This window comes from Solanum verrucosum, unplaced genomic scaffold (genome assembly GCF_900185275.1).
Source record: "Solanum verrucosum unplaced genomic scaffold, falcon-dt-bn FXZP01000203.1, whole genome shotgun sequence".
Lineage (NCBI taxonomy): Eukaryota > Viridiplantae > Streptophyta > Magnoliopsida > Solanales > Solanaceae > Solanum > Solanum verrucosum.
Window position 1 is genome coordinate 814,010 of NW_026020815.1, and position 21,868 is coordinate 835,877.

Genomic DNA, 21,868 nt, shown 5'->3' on the forward strand with positions numbered 1-21,868 from the left:
GACAAAAACTATATGAGCAATACTACGACCACTAATATGAACGGACAACAAAACAACACACTTCCACCTATAACCATTCTACCCTGGTCCCCCCCCCCCTCCCCACCACGCTCTCGTATCTAATGTCATGTCTTCGATAAGCTAAAATTGTGTCATATCCTGTGCAATGACTAAGAAAAAGAGTTTTCAATGTGTGCAAGTGATAACACTTATTAAGTAGTCCAACCAGCTTTTCAGAGTATGAAATCCATAAAAGAAAATGTCACAAAAATTGATTGAAGTTTTAGGTTAAAGACTATTTTCGATAAAAAAAAAAGAAGGTTAATCTCACAAATAACATCTAAGAAAGATAGATACAATATACACATACCTTAACCTAAAGACTATTTTCGATAAACATACGGCTAAAAAAATTCGAAGAGGGATAGAGTAATGGCATACATTACCTTTGTTATGCTGGTTTCAGTATTGAAGGAAGATGTGAGGTGTTGGGCTTGTACGGTACGGCCCAAGTAGACGCTTCTAGTTCATACCATACTTTTCTTTTCTTGTATGTTCGTTAATTAAATCGTTGATGTGTGATATTATATATTAATGAAAAATGATACAATTTATTGAGACGTTATGTTCATTAAAATAAGGGAAATACTTAAATATGTCATCAAATTTTGGAATTAGGCTAATCTATATTATTTTTGTTTGAGAAAAGATTCATCCATTTCATTTTTTTTGTTAATAGAAAACGGTATCGCTTTTGCAAAACCATTTACACGTGGTCAATTATAAATTGGCTACGTCATTAATAAAATCATTTTTCTTACAGGAAAAAGACTCAAATATGTCATCGAACTTTAAGAAAAGACTCATATATGTCGTTTTAGTTGATAAAATAATGACATCGATGAACTTTTTCTCACACGAAAGTGACATAGATGAGTTTTTTTCCTCAAATTTCAATGAAATATTTGAGTCTTTTTACTTAAAACAATACAACAAATTATTATTTTTTATAGAAGGGATACATATATATTATATATAGTTAAACGATTATTATATTATAGATAGATTGTCAAAACGAATAAACTTATTACATGTATACCATCTTAATTTGCCTTTAGTTGTGTCATTGTTAGTTTAACCTAATCTAGACAAAATATCTGCTACTTTATTAACTCGACGAAAACCGTAAAAACACCTTACTCCTCAACTTCTTCAAGTTAACCTAAAAAAAAGTGTTGAGAAAAGAGAAACATATTTATTGCTCCTTTCCCTAAATTAATCGAGGTATATGCGAGTTAATCCGAACATTACAATTATTCTTTTTAGAAAAGAAAACCTAATGCATATACCACATAAGAGAGCCCCTAAAAGAAAATTCAAAGGAAAATTCCTATGAGGGCAAAGGGACAGTAGTGAGTTAGGTAAAGCTGTTCCTCTGTCCTAACAAAATCTTAAAAAAATCGATTCTTTAACCCAAATTACTCAGATCGATTTTCTCAGCTCTGAAACTTCGAAAATCTATTTCTACAGACACCTTTTTCTCTTCTACTGAATCTTGGCCATGTCTTGTTCAATATTTTTGCTCTTTTTGGCTCTATTTGTGTCAATTTTGGAACAATCGGTTTCAGTTTCGAACGGATCGCAGCGGGTAATTCTTCGGGCGATTAGTGGCCAAGATGGTGAAAAGCCTGACTTTGCTGTTGAATTGAACGCCACCAACTTTGATTCAGTACTCAAAGAGACTCCTGCCCCTTATGCTATTGTTGAATTTTTTGCACACTGGTTAGTTTTTTACCTTGTTTTTGTCAATGGGTTAGCTACTTTTTTGAGAATTAGAAGTTTTTTTGCTTGTTGCTTTATGTAATCTCAATTGTAACAACCCCTTTATTCCTAAATTAGTTTTATTTATACCCTGTGGTGTCCTGATAAACTTGGGTTGACTGTACTCATGGTTACCTGTGTCTAAGTAGTGGGGATACTGGATAAATCTGGCCATAAATCTTGCATATGGGAGTAAAGTGGCCTAGCTTGTTTTACCACATAAGGGATTTGAACCCTTATCTCACATGATTTTAGTTCCAGCTTCGCTGTCCAATGGGCTTTTTTCGAGAAATACGAGACATCTAAGTTCATTGATAACAAAAAGAAAAAAACGCAAAGGGGGTTCGATTGATGATAAAATAGAATGCAAGACATAGTTCAAATGATCATGGGTCCTATTGGAAATACCAGTAAAGATCCAAATTGGAAAGTGAAAAACATTCATAGTTGGAGAGAAAATTGCTGGTGCTGGTTTTAGCATGTTTATATGTATTCAAAGAACAGAAAAATGTTAAATTTCAATAGTTGTTGGGAGAAGAGAAGTTTTGGAATGACCCATTTCATTTCATGAGGCAAACTTCTTTCTTCCTTGTCTTGGTTCTGGTTGCTGGACATGTTAAAAGGATCTTTTTTAAGTTTGGGGAACCATGTACTGAGAGGATTCTGAGGGAATTATAAAGATCGTAGCTTTTTGGATCTGAGTATTTGGATTCGGTTTGTCCCATACAAAGTTTGAGTAGTCTGAATATAGACATCATAATGACGAAAAAGTTTTACTTGGTAGGAGTAAGAGAAGCTTGTTATGGTCATCAGACTCCGTCAATTTGGTTAATTTTTAGATTCGTAAATTGTTAGTTGTGTTCTTTTTATTCACCGAGCAATGTGTTTGCGTAATCCAGGAATTCTAATAACTGTTCATTGTATATTCTAGTTCTTCTTTTTGCTGGGCAATGTAATATGCGACACTGGTGGAATTCATATCAAAATTCTATAGAAGTAGGAAAAGATTAGAAAGTTAAGCATCCACATGACTTTGAGGAAAAGTAAGATGTTACCTATACTTGTTTCATTGCTGTGTGCTTACCAATAGTTTGACCAACTTTTCCATGTGTGTTCAACTTCTATCTTAAGTTCGTAATATATTATTTTGAACCAAGTCTGCATCCATGTGATTCTCACTTAAAGCTCTTTTATTCGTCTCGTAGGTGCCCTGCTTGCAGAAATTATAAGGTATGAATCTGTTTCTTATTATATGAACTTCCATTGTGATATTTCTAATGATGAGGCAATACTTTTGCAGCCACAATATGAGAAAGTTGCAAAACTCTTCAATGGAGCAGATGCCAGTCATCCAGGGATCATATTAATGACGAGGGTAGACTGTGCATTAACGGTATTACTCTATGCTTCATTTATGCTTCCAAAAATTACTTTATCCGCTATTTGTGTACATAATCTCGTCTTTATAATGGGATTTTTTCAATGGTCAGTAAGTGTATTATATTTTCCCTTTTTTCTGGTGGTTACTGAGATTTATAAGAAGTGTTCATCCTTCTCTGATGTTCTTTTTCCAAACTTTGTAGTTGTTTCAATCAACTGTAATCCATGGATTATGCTCTCTCTTTCCCTCTTATTCACCGTTTTGTATGTCTGAAAATTATAATGGAAGTTGCCTTGAGGTCATAGTCTCTCTGTCTGCGTCTCTGGGTGGACTTCCCACCCTCCACGAAGAAGAGAGTGTAGATCAGTCTGCAAGGACCGATAACAAGACAATTCGAAGCTATTCTAATGGTGTTGTAGTTATCCAAATGAGTACTAATATCTTTTGCCACAAGGGACAAGTTTAATCAGTCAGTCTTTTGAACGATCAGTCTTTCGAACGATCAGTCTTTCTTTATTTTTCTGCTCTTCTCATTTAAATTGGTTCGGGTGGGCTCAGTCAATATCGCGTTGATTGGGGATTCTTGCTTTTTTAATCATTTCACATCGTCACAGTTTCTCTCCTGTAGTGAGTTTTTAATGTACTTACTGCTTGATACCTCCCATTTATGCAGATGCTTTTCTTCAATATTTCGTTCTTTTGTCATTTGCCTTTTCTTTTTTCACTCTACTAAGTAACCTTTTTTCTTACCGTACATGATACCCCTAACTGATTTTTCCTCTTATTTCATCTTTTTGGCAGCACAGATAAATTCTAAACTTTGTGATAAGTTCTCTGTGAAGTATTACCCAATGCTTCTCTGGGGCCCTCCTAAGAAGTTTGTAGGTTGGGATCCAAAACAAGAAAATAGTGAAATACTCACCATTGAAAGAGGACGCACAGCTGATATCCTTTTAGGTTGGATCAACAAACAACTGGGAAGGTATATATGATCTCCTTCATAGGTTTTGTAGTTATTGGTGAAGTCATTTCCTAAAGTTAGCTGTCTTATGGTGTTGAAACCTCTTAAGCTGATTGTGTTTGTGGTAGCTACTGTAACGAAGTAATAATTTTGAGAATTAGATCATTTATCTGTCTTAATAATTCAATTGAGCTGCCTTCTTTTGGGTCATTGGGATCTAGGGAAGTTAGTTGTTACAAATAAAGTGTGCTATCTTAAGCTATTATGGTTGTTAAAAAAGCTGTTTTAACTATATTATCTCTAATAGTAATTGCCATTGACATTATAGAAATATCCACTAAGAAGGGTTCCTTAAATACATGAAATAGCCATAGGAAGCCTGTAAAGCTGATAAGTTACTTTTGGGTTTTAAGGATAAAAAGGTAAAGAATTGTTTGACAAGTATAAAAGCCAGTTCCATGTGGCTTTTCGTTAATGTTGTATCAGCTGTAAAATATATGTTGTTGGGAAGTGTCACATAGAGCTCGGGCAGAGTTTATGAATTATGTACTGCACAAAAAATTGTTCTGACATGGATAAATTTCTCTGTTGTTTGGTCTTCTCCCGTATCTTAAATTCACCAAAAAGAATCAACTCCGTATTGTATTCGACTGATTTCATATCCTAAATTCTCACCCCATAGGCTGATGTTGTATGGGACTTGAGTTGGACTCTTGAAATTAGAAGACAAGCATTTGTTTGTGTGTGTTCCGTTTTCACTTCAAATTTGTTTTCACATCTGAGTTTTACACTAGTTTTGTACTCAATCAACTATTTTTTCCCATTGCATTGACTTTGAACTTTCAGCTCATATGGCTTCGATGATGAGAAGTATGAGAATGAGCATCTTCAGAGGAACTTTTCGGATCCTGGCCAGGTTACTTGGAGAGCATATGATATTGTTCTGATTTCTAGTTTCACAAATTTAAGCTGTTCATTTTATGTGCGTCTCTCACTGCTGTAAAAACTTTCTTATGAAGATTGCCAAAGCTATATATGACGTTGAGGAGGCAACCTCTACTGCCTTTGGCATCATTCTAGACCAAAGAGTAAAAAATCTAACTCTCTCTCTCTCTCCCTCCCTCTCATGGATAACTTTGGTCTGCATGACTTAGTTTCAATGGCTTTGGTCCTCAATTAATGCAGATGATTAAATCAGAGACTCGGGCTTCACTTATAAAATTCCTTCAACTTTTGGTGGCTCATCATCCTTCTAAGAGGTTAGCTCCTACATTGCAGTGTTCTGTGAATTGTAAAAGCATATCCTGCCTTTTGTTGACTTGTTAAATTTGGATATTTGTGCTAGGTGCCGGAAGGGAAGTGCGGATATACTAGTTGACTTTGATAATCTGTGTCCTTCAGAGATATTGCTAGCGAATAATGAAGCTGACAGCTGCAGCAAAAAGGGTACACTGGGAAATTACCAAATTTGTGGGGAAGAGGTTCCTCGTGGATATTGGGTGAGTACATAAATATTATTTTTAGATGATGCATACTTAGTTCCAGTGTTATTAAAAGCGAAAAGCGCAAAAAAGCTCTAAGGTCCGTGGGGGCTTTAAGCGCAAAGTGCAAATAAAGCGTGGGCTTTAATGAAAAAAGGCGCAAAGGGAGAAAAAAATAAAATGTGTATGTTTAGTCCAAAACTAATAACTATAAACATGAATGACAAATATATGACCAAGGAAATTGAATTTTTTTAATGATAAAGTGAAATATCAATTGTTTAGTGTCACTTCTTCATAAGAGACACATTGACAAGGAAAAGTTTGTCTTGGAACTTTGATGACAGCACTGAAGCGCACATAAAGCGAGGCGAAGCGCTCAACACGTTTTGAGCCTCGCTTTAGGGCTTAAGCGCGCTTAAAGCGCGCTTAAAGCGCGCCTTTGATAACACTGCTTAGTTCATTGTTCACTTCTTTATTTAGTTGAAGTTGGACAATGCCCTTTTCTGGAAGTGGAGGGTTCTCTATTCTAGAGCAAGAAACTTAGAGGGTATTTGGCTAAACTGATAACTCATAAGCTAGTTAAACCAGTTTATAAGCACTTTTTGGCTTATCTATGTGTTTGATAAATACCGAAGGTGTTTAAAATCCAAAAGTAAGTCAAAAGCCATAAGTTGGTCACCCTCGCCTTATGGTCTTATAACTTATAAGCACTTTTGGTTTGACCGTGCTATCTACAATTTTGTTCTTAATACCTTATGTAATCTCCAAATAACTACTCCGAAAACATAACTTTGTTTATTGTAGATCTATTCTGTACTCATCATAAATCCTGTTTTAAGTAGAAATACTTCCAAAAATTGTATGTATATTTTATAAATAGTTTTAGGGGCATTTTAGATCATTTTTATGGAGAAACGCTAATCAATATCTCTACAATTTTATTCTTAATACCTTATGTTATCTCCAAAATACTACTCCAAAAACACAACTTTAATTGTATCTCTATTCTGCACTCAACAATCAACATACATCCTTTTTTAAGTAGAAATACTTCCAAAAATTTATAGTTTTAGGGGCATTCTATATCATTTTTATGGAGAAATGCTAATCAATGTCTCTCTTTTTTTTTTTGAGAAAAACTAATCAATATCTCTTTACCAAGCACATTAATTGCTTATTAGCTTAGTACCAGTTTCAGTACTTTGATCTAAACATGTAACTACTTATTTATAAAGTTAGGTTCAACACCTAAAAGTGCTTTAAAGAACTTGATACTTACCAACTACTTTTAATCACCTAATCCAAACGGGTTCTTGTACTGTCACACAATCAATCGATCAATCAAATACACCTTAATTATAAAGCAGTTTTCTTCATATCCACCTTTTTTTTCTACAACAGCAACATATATTATTGTTTATTGGCGGAATGACCTGAGAGACACTCCACTAAACACAATATTTTAAACCTTTTTCTCACATAATCTGTGGAAGTGTGATACACGCAGCTACACGTGGAACTCCACACCATTTTTTTTAGTGACACGTCATAACTTTTTTAAATATTTAATGACACATCAGAAATTTATTGTTAAAAAAGATAAATAATATTTTTAAAAAGGTGCAATTCCTCTCCCCCAATTCCCCACTTCATCGTCTTCTCCATTTGCACTCCTCATCCCTGAAAAAAATTGCATTGTCCCAAAAAAAAATTCAAACACAAAAATTCATTAGCCATTAGGTTTACTTGAGGATCTGTTCCATTTATTTTGAATCGATAAACTCAAATATCACAGAAATTTTGAATTAAAAAAAACTGGTTTGTGAATAATCTAAGAAATATAGTAGATCTTGAAAATTTTATATAAGAACATAAAAATGAAAATGGATTAGCTAGATGTTTCGGTAACTTTTTAATATTTTTTTATGGTAATGGTGGCAGTTGTGAAGGGTACTGTTTATCGAAGAAGGCGATGAAAAAAAATAGAATGAGGTGGGTGTTGAAAACAAAGAAAGAATGATGGATGAGTGGGTGAGTACTCATCTGAAGAAGAAGAAGAAAAGAGGAAGGGGTGGGCTGGGGACTGAAGATGGAGAGAGAAGGGGTGGGTGGGGCTGAAGAAGAAGGTGAGATGATTTGAGTTTTTTTTTTTTAAAAAAAATATTACTATTGTTTTCTTGTGTTAATTTAATATTTTAAAAATAGAAATATTGTAGTCACTTGCTACAAAACGCGTGTAGTCACGTAGTTGTCCAACTCAGTCAATTTAATGCCATATAAGTTTGGTCAATGGTCAGAGGAGTTCAAAAAATAGAGTTTCATTGAGTTTAAGTATTCATTTGGCAAAGTAATGAGTAGAAGGGTCCAACTGACAAATGGAGTCAAGTACAGGGATTTCTCAAGGCAGAATCCTTGTTTATTTCTTCTGCAGTTCTGCTTTATGTCTTGTTATACATGACATTTAAATGGACAAGGTGTTTTAAATATTAATTCTACTTATGTAATTATATTAGTGGTAATGGCAGAAAATGTTAAGGTAATGGTTGAAAAGAATATTTGAAAGATGAAATATCACATCAAAGTTTTAAAATGATTTGGTACATGAATTTGAATTCTTTTAGTTTTAGAAACTATATAGAATTTTATTATTGAAATGGAGCAAATGTTTTGGGATGTTCTACTGTGGAAAGAGTGCCCCATAATTTGAGTAGATGTATTATCTATTTATTCTAGGAAGTAGATACACTACTATTACTATATCCTAACATTTAACAGGAATGTGTGCATCCCTCGTTATATCTATAAGTGCTTCCGTTTGGAGTGTACTTATACCAATTATTCTTAAATCTAGTTGTAGTTCTCTGGAAAAACTTCAGCATAAATCTTAACAGGACTAATTCTGAAAACACAGGTTTTATGACATAGTAGTTACTGGTCATTAGAAATCATGGTGTTACGAGACAATAAATTGTTAACTTTATTGTCCTTCTGCCGAGCAGGTTAATGAATCCTGAAAAATGTTTCTGAAATACTTTTGTGGCTGGGAAACTACACTATCATAGTATTTATTCTTTTCATAATGTTCTCTTGGTAATATATGATAGCTAGCCTTTTGCTCGTCCAACCATCTCTTTTTCTGTGTTTATATTTCGGTCCTTTTTCTTTTTGTCCTTTCTCGTGGGTGCAGGTTGTGGGAAGGGGAGGAATTGCTGCTATATGTTGAATAAAATAAGTATCTGTGAATGTTAAGTTTTTCAAAAAAAAAAAGTATCTGTGATATGTACCTTGTCAAAAAAAGAATAATCTGCGATATGTGTCTTTGAGTTTGATTTAGCTCATTTATCTTCCGTGGTTGGACTAATAAACTTATTTTAGATTATTTTTTTCAGTAACTATCTATTGGCTGCATAAGAATGCTAACCTTTTGCTTGCCCAACCTTTTTTGTGTTTTAGTTTTGAGTCCCTTTTTCATTTCCTTAGTATTTTTCTTTTGGGATGTGGGTGGTAGATAGGGAAAGGGGAGGGGTTAGTTAGATGAGATGTGCTCCACATGTATAAATAATTTTCAGTTTGATTGAGCTTGTACATATCTTAGTGGTTCTATAGCTCCTCCCCTCACCCTACCTCTAATTTTGACTTACATCAGATCCCTAGCTTTCACTATTTTGGTGGAATTTGTAAAAGTGGAATTGTCTTGTGCACGAAGATACTCCCATCTTTTTACATATTAATAGCTTGAAGGAATTCTGCATTTTGCTTTGCTGTGCCATGCAAAGCATTTCCGATTCGTTTTATGACAGTCTATTTCATGCAGATGTATTGTCGTGGCAGCAAGAATGATACCAGAGGTTTCAGGTAATGGATCATTCATGTACTCTTTATCATATGTGAAACTTTTACGATTTTATGATTGTAGAAAAGTTGTTTAGAAGAATATAGTAAAGTAGATAAACTCATAGCCAGATAATTCATTACTGAGATGTTAAAGTTGAGGATTTGCATTCTGTAAATTTCTTTAAGCTATTTTTTCGATGTAAGTGTCAGATGAAGCATGTTTAGTCGGCCTAAAGGGCCAAGTGGGGCAGTGGCTAGGGTATTTGAAATGTCAACATGTATGGTTGAATTTTATCTTTTGCTTCTGATGTTGGTTTGCATCCAAGGGTGTGTCCTAACAGTCAATGAAGAGGTGAAAATCCTGGGAGACCAGGATTCAAATCTCAATAAAGACAAAAAAAAATGCGAGGTGAGTTCTTCCCATGTGCCTTTGGTAGACGGAGTTACCCAGTGTATGTGGTGGTGGGAAATAGTTGGTACCCGGTGGAATATTTGAGGTGTGCACAAGTTGGCTGGGTCATCACCTTTATCCAAAAAAAAAGTAGTATTATTTGCAGGAGGAAGGCTGTAATGGCAGTACAACAACATACCCACTGAAATCCTACAGGTGGGGTTTGGGGAGGGTAGAGTGTACGCAAACCTTAGTCCTTACCTCTACCTTCTGGAGGTAGAAAGGCTGTAAAATTTAGTGGATTTAGTCCATATAAAATTGGTCGTGATTCCAAATACAAGAGATGTTGGACCAAAACAAGATCAATTATTTAAATCCAAGACATGGATTTACTTATAACTCCAGCATGCCCCCAAGGCTTTGGTCTAGTAGTAAGAGCGTAACTTGTGATGTATGGGTTATGCACACGTCACTGGTTCGAACTTTGATGTACGTCTAGTGAACATGACTTGGTTGAGGAGAAGAATCAGTGGACATCCTTTGTAAATGCTGTGACATCCTAAAGAATGTAATCCATATTGTTTCTTCATATTAAACATTGTTATTTGTTTTTAACTTTTCTTTTCTTGATTATTTTTCAGACTCGAAACTTTTTACAATGGCAAATAATTGAAATTCCCAAACAGTTCAATGTTATAAAAGTTTTTTTGAAAAGGATGTAGAATGATATTTTTGTCATTCTACTTAGGAAGTCCTCTGTAGAATTCCTTGGAACCCTGACTGACACACATGTTGAGAATAGCCTACTGTTAGAGATGCAGAGGATTTGGAAAAAACTAAAATAGTAAATTACAGACGAAGTTGAAGAATTGGGTTTGTTTATCTTGTGGTGTAGAAGTCTGGTAAATTTTAAACCTTAAAATGGTGGATGCATAATCTATAGGTGGACCCAAATCTGAAATCTCCAAAGCACTTGTAGCTGGAAACTGCGGTTCATTTTCTTCTTAAATGCCTGCATACTATGAATTCAAAGCACTTTGCTTCATTGATAGCCTTAATACCTAGAGCGTGAAGTTTGCGTCTGCAAATGTATGGTCCGGGGTTTTGTTAAACGTTGAGAGAGACGATGAGAAGGAGACGGACAATTAGGTCGGTTCGGTCGCAGACAGGGAGGGAGGATGGGGTTAATATTAACTTCAATTGGCAGTGACGGATTGATCAGTGCTCCTGCAGCAACACAGTTGATTGACACGGTCGAAGTATCGTTAATAAATTGTCTGTTACTTTCTTGCCGGCCTCTACCACTGTCTTTTATGCATCTTCTTTTGATAAGTAGCAGAATGTAAATCAGCAACCCAAAAAAGTGGTTCTATTTAGTTCAGTGCTAAAAATGCTTTTGCTAAAAAGATATAGTAGCAAAGGGTATTGGATGTCAAAAGTTAATCAACTGATGTTATGATATTAATTTATTTTGGCAGTTTCTCACCCACATGCTTATACCTTTTGCAGTTGCGGTTTGTGGGTGTTGTTACACTCACTCTCTGTCAGAGTTGAGGATGGAGAAAGTGACTTGGCATTCAGAACTACCTGTGATTTTATATACAACTTTTTCGTCTGTGAGGAATGTAGGCAACACTTTCATGGCATGTGTTCAAGGTAAAACATCGAAGAGGTTCTTTTTGTGTCTCAACTTATCTTTCTGAATGTTACATTTTTTTATCTGACCGTCCAGGCTGGTCGAGTAACTGTTATGTTTTAAATGTTTGCAATTCCAGTGTATCTAGTCCTTTCAAGAAAGCACGTGATTTTGCCCTCTGGTTGTGGAGTGCCCACAACCAAGTTAATGAGCGACTAATGAAAGATGAATCACTAGGAGGAGGTGATCCTGAATTTCCCAAAGTTACTTGGCCTCCAAAGCAACTTTGTCCGTCATGTTATCTCAACCCACGCAAAACGAGCGATGAAAATAGTAAGATTGATTGGAACGAGAATGAGGTCTTTAAGTTTCTGGTTAGTTACTACGGGAAAGAGCTAGTGAATCTCTACAAGGACAAAGAGCTGCAAGCAGGTGGTGGGACTGAAAAAACAGTTAATGAGGAGCTGGTAGCTTCAACAAATGCAGTTGTGGTTCCACTAGGAGCTGCATTGGCAATTGCAGTTGCGAGCTGTGCATTTGGAGCGTTGGCTTGCTTTTGGCGTTCTCAGCAAAAGAATCGGAAGTATAAACATCTACACTCTTTGAAGAATATATGACTATTACTTATGACATCATTCAAGTCGGTATAACAACAAAAACAACATAATTTTAAAGCAAAATTTGAAATGTAGAAGGAAGTTTAAAAAGTTGAAAGATTTTTCAAGAGGTGGAGTTTGAGATCATTGGAGGTTGACATTCTTGCTGTCTTATTGTTTTTTTTCTCTTCCGCGAACATTTCAGGCCAAGAAGAAGCTGGAACTGAGTGTGTTAAAGGGACAGATCTACACATGGTGTATGTATAATTCAGATACAGGTCAAACGAGGCGCGAAGTAGGAAACAAACTGAGATGATTCATATGTGGATCTCTACTGCTAAAGATTTTTAATCATACTTCTTTTTCATCTCCTATTTTTCCCAAATGGAGTGTACAGATTTACTTTTTAAGTGTAACTGAACAAAGATGTTATTTTGAGAACCTGCATTTTCAACCCCTGCTACTCTCTCCATCTGATCTTGGATTCTGCCCTGTCTTGATTAGCTTCTTCCTTCGAGCAAGCTACGGTCTAACAACCTTCTTGTTGTGTTGCATTTTGTGATTTTCCGCTTTGATTTTACAAGTGGAGACTGTCATGGTGTATCTGGAATTTAAGTGTTGCAGGTTCTGAGTTGAGATAGAAGGAATTTCATAGATTCTTGTTTTCTGCCCATGCATATTTGATTTGACCTAGAAGCACTATCCATTGGTGGATTTGCCATTCCGGGTCAAAATGATTTCTAGGAAAATAAGTGAGTGTTTTTATGTTTTTTGTGTGTGTTGTACATAAGCAAAACATATTATCCTAAAAGTCGTTTTTATATAATCTAGATAAGTATTATGCGAGGCACGGGAGGGGTAGGGGTGGGGTGTAATGAAGTGTGTTGGAGGGTATGAAGGACATGGTCAATATGAAATATTACTTTGTGAAATTTGTTTTCCTACTTTTAATGGAGAAATCATTTTCCTCAATTTTTTAAAGAACTTGTTTTTCAATTAAGAGATATTAAATCCTTAATTTTACCTGTAGAGATGTTAAAAGCACATTGTAATTGTCATAAACAAACATGGGATAAACTCATCTTAAAATTAACCTCAGAAATAGTTATCTCTTATCCCTCTTACCAAACAAGCCCTAAAATTTGTATTTGCAAATACTGGGTTGGACAAAGAATATACTTGAGTATATGCAAAGTGAAGATAATTACTCTCTCCCTCCGGTTCAAAATAAGTAAATTACCGGACGTGACATCAATCTAATGTTGTCCAATGACTTAACTAACGTTTGATCATAGATTTTGAATCAAATTTTTTGAAATATATCTTTGATCATATTTTGAAAATATGATCTTGGAACATTTTCAGTACTAAAAGCAACAACTTTTTTTTGCTAGTTTTTGTATTCCTTCAAAAGTGTTCATATACATATTATAACTCTACATAGATTTTTCTGACTAATTCACAACTTCAGATATCTCTAGTTGTAAAATTGGACATTTTTCATCTCTTTTGAGTCCTTTCTTTTTTACCTTTATGCTTCTATTTTGAATTCTCCTCACAGATCTCTTCAGCATATAACTTCTTGCCGACTGGTCAATCCTTCACGACTTTGGAGCAGTTCTCGAGGACAAACAAGAGTCTAAGTGTGGGGTGCCAACTCCCGCAACATATGCTGGAAGAGAGAGTAATAACAGATAGACACTGCTGTCAGATGCATATCCTATATCTCGGAGAAAAACTTCTCTTTGTTGTTCAGCAACGAAATTCATTTCATTGGATAGCAGTTATGGGAGGTTCTTGTTGCAGAGTCACCAGGCTAGCTTCTTCACGGGACGAAGAGATGGGCAAAGTAGCCTGTCATGAAGGTTGAACAAAGAATGTCTTTAACTTAGGAGGCAAATTATGTCAAGGCGAAACTTATAGGAAAAAAGATTCTCACACACCTGTTGGTGTTGCCGGTGGTGGCAAGAAATCACTGCTTTCATTATGACGTAGACGGGCAGAACAATGCCCATAACTCTAAGAAGTAGCAACTGCAAGCAATGCGTAACAAGTGAGATGACATTATGTGTAATAGCAATACGTTACCATTTTCCCTATTCAACTACCTTACCATAACCAATGGAAGTGAGTAGTCCCCTGCTTGATCAACTATGAGAGGAAGAGCGTGACGTATAACTAGAAGCAGCATAAACTATTAAGAAAGCAAAATGAAAAAAAGAAGTTAGAATGCAGCATATAAATTAAGAAATTATCAAACATGGTTCCCAAAGTACAAAGAAATCCTTCCAGATTCAAAATGGGTGAGTGATGTTATTACTTGTTTATGGCATATAAAAAAACATGCTGCTACTAGTATGACATATGTTCCAGCCAAGCACGGGAACTAGTGCTTCGTATAATTTCATGTTCTCCCAAGTGATCACTTTTTGTGTTGCATATCAATTTATTTACATTCCTGTTCTCGTAAGCAAAAGGCAACCCGGTGCACTAAAACTCCTGCTATGCACAGGGTCCGGGGAAGGGCCCGACCACAAGTGCCTAGCCTATTGTACACAACCTTACCTTGCATTTCGGCAAGAGGCTGTTTCCAAGGCTTGAACCCGTGTTCTCGTAAGCAGGTTTTTTTACTGTGTGTGAGTGTACATGTATACAGACGTGTGTGTATATGGAGAGAGAGAGAGAGAGAGAGATTACTATCATGGCAAATACACGACAATACATCATGCTTCTTGGTGTATAAACTTCATTTTCATCAGAGTTAATGAGATTGTGATCAGTTGAAACCACTGCTATCACACGTTGATTATTCAAGTTCCTTCTGACTATTCGCCAATTCCCCCTAATAGAAACACCATATACATATGTTCTCAAGTGATCTAATGAGAAAAGCAACATGGAAATGTGACACAGGGATATTCAAATTTCTATCATGTATAAAAGCGTGAAAGAAGAAAAGACACCTTAAGTTCATTGGAATGCCACCAAGGCGAAAAATCGAGGGCGGTGCTGTGTAACCTGGCCTGAAAGGCTATTCACACAAATGCAAAAATAAGAAAATAAGCAATCAACAGTAACTGAATTGATCAAGCACGCGCTAAACTACTGGAATGTACCCAAATAATCAAACAGGAAATACTAATGATGATTTTGATGCAGCGAAAGTGATTGCTTTGCTGCAAACTATGTTAAACCTGTAAGATAGACAAAAAAAATAGCGAACATATCTGACCTGGTGGCAGATTTCGCAAATGGTATCACCCTTCTCATTACACCACCTTTGCACGCATCTACGATGTGCATACTGGAAGAAAAAAGACAATCCAAAAGCAGTTGGAAAACATGTTCAAACAGAAAATATTAGAATATTAGAAATGGAAGGAGAACAGTTTAATGAAATATAGCACCGCCCTATCAATATCTCGGTCTAATTTATTTTTTCTTCAGGGGGTGGGGGAGGGAGGAGCAGTGCAAGTGAGACGATCAAGTTTAAATCTGAAATTACTTAATGAGTAGTATATGAACACAAAACAAGAATTAGAATAAGGCTAGAACATGTAACTCCCCTTTTCTTTCCCCTCTCAAAGTTTGCTCTGAGTATATCAAATATCACATTAGATAGGGACATTCATGAAGAGAGAAACTGATCAGTGGAATTGCATGGCAACAGAGCACTGTGCAAAACTAATCATGTAAGTCCAATAGTAAATACAACTTAGTTCACTTGTGTCAACTTTACCATTCACGAAAGATTTCTGGCAAGGCATTGATCAGTTTTAATAGATGTTACATATTGTTGATGCTATGTGGAACATGGAGAAACATAGAAAGACACGAGAGAATTATGTGGGGACAAAAGGATAAGGGAATCAGCACACACGTGCCATCACAGCCAACTTTCACTTCTATTAAACATCTAGACATATGATACTAGTTGAGAGTTCAAATGCCTGCTTGGATTGGCCAAGTACTTAACCACTAACCCCACTAATTAGAAGGTTCAAGTTTCTCAAATTTCTTCTTTTCTACTTGCTCCACCTTGTCTACTACAAGGAGCGAGGGAACAAATGCAAACCTCATCTCTCTTGGGGCTGGGGCGAGGAAAGAAGGATAAGGTAAAAGCAGAACAATTTCAAAGCATATTCAACACGCAAAAGAAATCCATACAGGATCTGGACCTTCAAAGCAAAACAATGAGGACAAAGGTAGAACTCAGGATCTTCAACCTTTTTCTCAAGTGGGCAGACAGTAATTTGCAATAATAAACTGGTTCAAGGGCCCAAAAAAGGAGGAACATGAAGAAGTATCCAGACGAGCCAACTTTCAATATTAGAGAGTTACAAATTGAAATTGTTTGGAAGGCATTAAACAGTTATAAGAACAGCACATTCAAACACAATTCTAAACAAATTCTTTGACAAGCAAACATAAATATGAAGTAGCATATCCTATATATGGCCACATCCACTCTAAGGCAGAATGTGTTAGTACTCACAATATTTGATGGCTCATCGGAATTTAAATATGCCTGTGAAAGTAAAACCTATCTCACACAATCTTAAAAAAGGGCAGCCCGGTGTACTAAGCTTCTGCTATGTGCTGGATCCGGAGAAGGGCCGGACCACAACGTTCTATTGTATGCAGCCTTCCCTGCATTTCTTTCAAGACATCGTCTCAACGGCTCTAACCCGTGACCTCTTGGTCACATGGAAGCAACTTTACTAGCTACATAAAGGCTCCCTTTCTCAATCTCACACCATCTTAAACAGAATTATTAATTAGTAGGAAGAGAAAAAGACTAACTATGACTGTGCATTGCATAACAGAAATTTGCTTTTGAGCAAAAAATACCAGCTATTTTACATCAATCCCTCACAAGCACAAGCATGACAAAAGACCAATACACCAATTGATAACATCTTTGCATACTTTAACTGAAAGATAATACTTATAAACAAGGGTCCACAAACCTTCAAGCTACCACAGCAAGAGCATGGAGCCTCCATATTTGAATCCATATCCTCATCTTGGCATATCCTACATTCCACCATTTTTCCTGGAGTTAAAACAGCATCAGCACTTTGGGAGGAGCAATAAGCTGTCGGGTCATCAGTTGTCCATGATGCTAATAGATTCTGATTCCTGCTCTCAATTGCAGCCTCCAAAGTTGATTCAGTCAGCAAACGATCAACCAGAAACACAAAGTGATCTCCCATCCTTTTGGTGATATGAAGAAGACACAAACTTATGCCTTGAACAATATGTTCTGTAACAGAACTGTCTGAAATTAGAACATAACAGAAGTTCCCTTAGAACACAAAAAAAAAGATGTTTCTAAAGAATGATCAAAAAGCTAACATACTATACGAAGAGCAGTACAGCTAAGCAAAGGCAAGTCATACAAGAATACCAAATATTCAAGAACAAAGCAAAACAGCTGATTAGCTTCAGATATTGTCAAATTAGGTCTCGAGCCTAACTCACAGCCCAAAAGCTAGTTCAAAAGTAGGATGATTGCTCAAACCTTATTCAGGAGCTCAAGATTTCATTTACTCCCAGATGTGGAACATTACATTCATCAGAGTTCAACTTAGAAAAATGAGAGAACTCTAATCAGCAACAACATAAGCTTAGCAGATTACAACATCAACAAAGGACCAAAAAAAGGCACCCAAGAAAATCCCTGAATAAACATTGCCAAAAGGAGACAAAAGCAAGAATATAGAAAGTACCCTAGCAAAGAACAAAATTGAAGAAACTTTAGGCAAAACCATATAAGCATTGAATCCATACCAAAACAAATTAAGGAGTAAAAAAGGAGGGGAATTGAACAAACCCCATTTGCCAAAAAGTGATCTTTCACATAAATACCAAGCTATAACCAAGCAAACATCAAAATAAAGAAGAAAAATCAAGAAAATCTGCAGAGTAAAAGATAAAGACTTACAAGAAAGGGATTATCTATCTTCAACCTTAGAATTCTCTCTGTGGGATTCTAATTTCTTCATAAAAATCAAATCTTTTTGAAAGAAACAAGATATTAGCAAGAACCAAAAGAATACTAATTGCAAATAGGAACTGGGGATACAGTATTTATTTATATACTAAAAAATAGAACACAATTATAGTAAAATATTACAGGGTATATTTAGATTCAAAAGGGATTCTTGTTTTAGTGTGTGCTTACTCCACAGTAATCCACCATTTTTATAATGAACTAAATTTGAAAAATCCTCCACCCCACCATGTCCCCCCACTTCTCCATGAACTGTGCCACTTCTAAGGGCCACACATATAATAATCAAATTAAGTTAATTATTCTTAATTTAGTAACCTATACATTAGGAATTTTATTAATTGGAATATATGTATATATATATATATATATATATATATATAGGGTTCAAGATCAATTATTACTAAGAATAAAATAAAATAAAAATTAATTTAATTATTTTTAAAAATCATGACACAATTTAATTTAGGGAAAAAGGACAAATGTCTCAAAAGTATGATGCCATCAGGGGCGGCATAAATTCGTTGGTGGGCAAAGGCCAAAATCAAACTAGAGGCCTTAAAAAAATTAAACAATTATATATATTTTTATTTTAAATATATTTTTCTAGTTTTTTGAGATGAAAAAGTTGTTAATAATTTTTGTGTAGTCAATCTCTTTAATGATTCTTTTTCAATCGATAATATAGCTAAATCACTTAATCTTTCTTGAGACATTATTAATCTTAAATAAGATTTTATTATTTTTTATTTTGAAAAACTTCTTTCAGCTGAGGCGACTGCTACATGAATTGTTGACATTATTCTATAAGCAATGTAAGCATTTGAAAAAGAATCAAGCCTTTTTATTTGATTGAGTACCTAACAAATATTTTAAACACTATTTAGAATATCAAATAAAAAAATAATAATAAACATAAGACACAAAATAAAAATAATATTAAAATTAGAATGATATTACCGGATTCAAGAACTATAAAGACTTGATTTTTGAAAATGAATTGGAGTGCTGCGATATATTTTTCTCCAAATTTAAAACATAAATTAAGAGAGATGTAAGATTAGAAAAGAGAAAGAGAGAAGAAATAGAAGAGAGGACGAGAGAAGGATAGAATATATAAAAATAAAATTAGAAAAAGAATAAGGTAAAAAAAAGAAAGATAACTTGTACAATTAAAAAAAAAAAGTACACATTATCTTTCTTTTTTTTTTATTGAAAAGATAAAAAGTAATAGTCATATCAAATCATCTCATTAATGTCGTTTGAATTTGGAGTCTTAGTTCTATTTTTTTAAAAATTTATTCATTTCTAATAAACTAAAAAAATGGAGCCCCCTAAATTGGGGGCTAAGGCCAAAGTTTTTTTTCAACCTTTACCCACCATCCATGCATATCATTTATGATAATTTGGGGTATATTTATTCTTTTTTCCTTTTAATTTAAGACAGAGAAAGTAATAGTTGTCATTTTTTTGGTTACAATATCCATGATGAATGCAACACATCTTTAATAATGGTTTCATTAATTTAGTGATCATGGTATTTGTACCGTGTATGTTGGTTAAAATATACTCACTCCGTTTCCTTTTAATTGATATAGTATTTTTTTTTTTTGAGATTCAAATTATATGGACTTTGACTAATATTCTAAGATTTATTTCTTTTAAATTTGAACGATATGAACTTTGACTGACATTTTAAATATATTTTTTCATCATATAGATATAAAAAAATGCAATTTGAAAAATTAGTGAAATTAACTCTAGAAAATGAAAACTCATAATAACAACTAAAAAGGAAGAGTATATACCGAAACATTTACCCTTTAATTCCATTTTCAATAGTTTTTTCATTTGGTTAAGATAATATCACGAGCAACTCAATAAATTAATTTATATATATATATATATATATATATATATATATATATATATATATATATATATAATCGACTTCTTATGATATTATTAATCTTAAATAAGATTTAGTCAATTTGTAGGTCAAGTGTTCGTTTTGATCTATATTTTTAGTGAGGGTCCATTTTAGTATGTGATGTCCAAAATGGATACGTTTTCGAGCCGGACTCGAGAAGGGAAGAGCTCTATGCTTTGCTTAAACGTCATTTCTATTGAAGAAAAACGACTTAATTAGTCTCAATAAATTAAGAATTAGGAACTCAATAGAAAGGAAGACCAAATTCTCTCTCTTTTAGGATTATATATTAATTATCAATAAAGAAAAACCTAAAATAAACAAACAATTTAGGCAGTCCTTAATTATGAAGTTTGTTATTTAGCCAAATGCCACATAAATCTAAATTATTCAGTTCAATAAATTAAATACAGATGATTATGCCAAAAAAATAGTAAAATATAGATATTGAATATCATTTTCATATATATATATGATGGGCTTAATTTGACTAATTGGTTATCTTCCAAAAAAAACTATTTGTGTACGTTGCAATTGATTAGTTGGCTAACTATTTCTAAATCTTGTTTTACGTGTTGAAATAACTTTATTAAATCAATATATGTTAAATTAAAGTCATGGCTCTTTCATTGGTTTGGTTGGTAACCCTCCTAAACCAATTAGTAATCTCAATATCTCATATAATGCATGAAGTCAAAATCATGCTTAATTCCTCCTTTTATTTAATACTCCATAATTTATTTGGTCACACACTTCTTTTTCATGTATGTGAGAAGGAAAGGAGGACGATGTGAATTGAACTCATATATATTGTGTGAAAGAGTACTCTCGTAATATCACAAGATTATAAGTGCTGATGAGGAAAATAGTTTAAGATTAATTACTTTATCGAAATATTCTAATTTTCGATTGTATCTTATAGAATTTGATTTTACTTTGTAGGATGAATATATTGTTACAGAGTTGATTTTTCAACTCAATTTATAAAGTCCAAAAATTAGAAATAATAGCTAGGTTTATTTTGGTGTGTGTGTTGTGGAGGCTAAAGTGAGGTAAGCTTAGGCAAATTGTATTAGGTATGGTTGACCAACTAGTTTAGTTGCATAGGGTGAAATTGAGATTCATTGGAGTAAGTCATCATAATGCCAAAGATGATGTTTTATTTTCTATATTTTACTCGGTGTCTGATATTCACGCATTTATTTTGGGGGGATTACTATTAAGATTTTTTTTTTCATTTCGGGGGCTTGAATATGAGACTTTTATGATTAAGAGTGGAGGAATCTCAATCATCTAACTACAACTCATGGTGGTGCTAAAAATGATGTTATTATATTGGTGATCTTATTTTCTTGATGTTTCACTCAATATTAGATACATGCATTGAAGTCCGACTAATTCAAATTTGCATGATACAAGGCCAATTCCGTGGAATTGGCGTTTAATAATTTATTTTTTTCTGAACTCAAACCTGAGACCTTTATGCGGAAGAATTTTAATCATCCCAAATATGTTGATTATTGATGATCTTCATTGTCCTTTTAGTATGCTAGTATTCAGGTTTATAATAATCTAACTTAAAAGAAATGGAAAATTAATTTAATAGTTTGGCATATGTACGTATAATTAGTTTATAATATATGCATGTATATTAACTATTGGCTATAAATATTTTTGACCATGTAGCCAAATGTATAGTCTCACTATACATATTTAGTTATATATACATATTTTACAATTACTATACTCATTATACTGAGTTATAAACTTTATATAAGCTAAGTAAAGATTATACTTATTTAATTTCTGGAAAACTTG

General features: G+C 34.2%; 2 protein-coding genes across 5 annotated transcripts; one reads left to right on the forward strand and one right to left on the reverse strand.

Annotated features, from left to right (window-relative positions):
* Window positions 1-1,381: 1,381 nt before the first annotated feature.
* LOC125813368 (sulfhydryl oxidase 2) lies at window positions 1,382-12,700 on the forward strand. 2 transcript variants are annotated; one of them, XM_049492867.1, is made up of 12 exons: window positions 1,382-1,782; window positions 3,027-3,051; window positions 3,122-3,214; window positions 4,009-4,184; window positions 5,010-5,079; window positions 5,183-5,251; window positions 5,349-5,422; window positions 5,509-5,662; window positions 9,462-9,502; window positions 11,382-11,528; window positions 11,648-12,091; window positions 12,310-12,700. In XM_049492867.1, exons 1-12 carry the CDS (start codon window positions 1,562-1,564, stop codon window positions 12,329-12,331), a joined length of 1,536 nt encoding a protein of 511 aa, XP_049348824.1. In that variant the 5' UTR covers window positions 1,382-1,561; the 3' UTR covers window positions 12,332-12,700. The 2 variants fall into 2 exon arrangements, with proteins under 2 accessions (XP_049348824.1, XP_049348823.1); XM_049492866.1 differs by having other exon boundaries at window positions 11,648-12,568.
* A 700-nt stretch (window positions 12,701-13,400) lies between these two features.
* Window positions 13,401-18,164, reverse strand: LOC125813386 (uncharacterized). Of its 3 annotated transcripts, none has more exons than XM_049492887.1 (8): window positions 18,052-18,142; window positions 17,075-17,370; window positions 15,337-15,408; window positions 15,068-15,135; window positions 14,802-14,946; window positions 14,218-14,298; window positions 14,048-14,137; window positions 13,401-13,958 (listed from the first exon to the last, which is right to left on the reverse strand). In XM_049492887.1, exons 2-8 carry the CDS (start codon window positions 17,318-17,320, stop codon window positions 13,875-13,877), a joined length of 786 nt encoding a protein of 261 aa, XP_049348844.1. In that variant the 5' UTR covers window positions 17,321-17,370; window positions 18,052-18,142; the 3' UTR covers window positions 13,401-13,874. The 3 variants fall into 3 exon arrangements, with proteins under 3 accessions (XP_049348844.1, XP_049348845.1, XP_049348846.1); XM_049492888.1 differs by having other exon boundaries at window positions 13,829-13,958; window positions 17,075-17,385; window positions 18,052-18,164; XM_049492889.1 differs by having other exon boundaries at window positions 13,829-13,958; window positions 14,213-14,298; window positions 18,052-18,144.
* Between the last annotated feature and the right edge of the window lie 3,704 nt (window positions 18,165-21,868).

Bases quoted from the DNA above. Each gene is read 5' to 3' on its own strand.
- LOC125813368 (XM_049492866.1), top strand. From the start codon at position 1,562: ATGTCTTGTTCAATATTTTTGCTCTTTTTGGCTCTATTTGTGTCAATT. The intron at 5,252-5,348 runs GTAAAAAATCTA...CAATTAATGCAG, and splicing joins GCATCATTCTAGACCAAAGA to ATGATTAAATCAGAGACTCG. The intron at 5,423-5,508 runs GTTAGCTCCTAC...TATTTGTGCTAG, and splicing joins GCTCATCATCCTTCTAAGAG to GTGCCGGAAGGGAAGTGCGG.
- LOC125813386 (XM_049492887.1), bottom strand. From the start codon at position 17,320: ATGGGAGATCACTTTGTGTTTCTGGTTGATCGTTTGCTGACTGAATCA. The intron at 15,136-15,336 runs GTCAGATATGTT...TTGTGTGAATAG, and splicing joins TTTGCGAAATCTGCCACCAG to CCTTTCAGGCCAGGTTACAC. The intron at 14,299-14,801 runs GTAATCTCTCTC...CTTTCTTAATAG, and splicing joins GTCGTGTATTTGCCATGATA to TTTATGCTGCTTCTAGTTAT.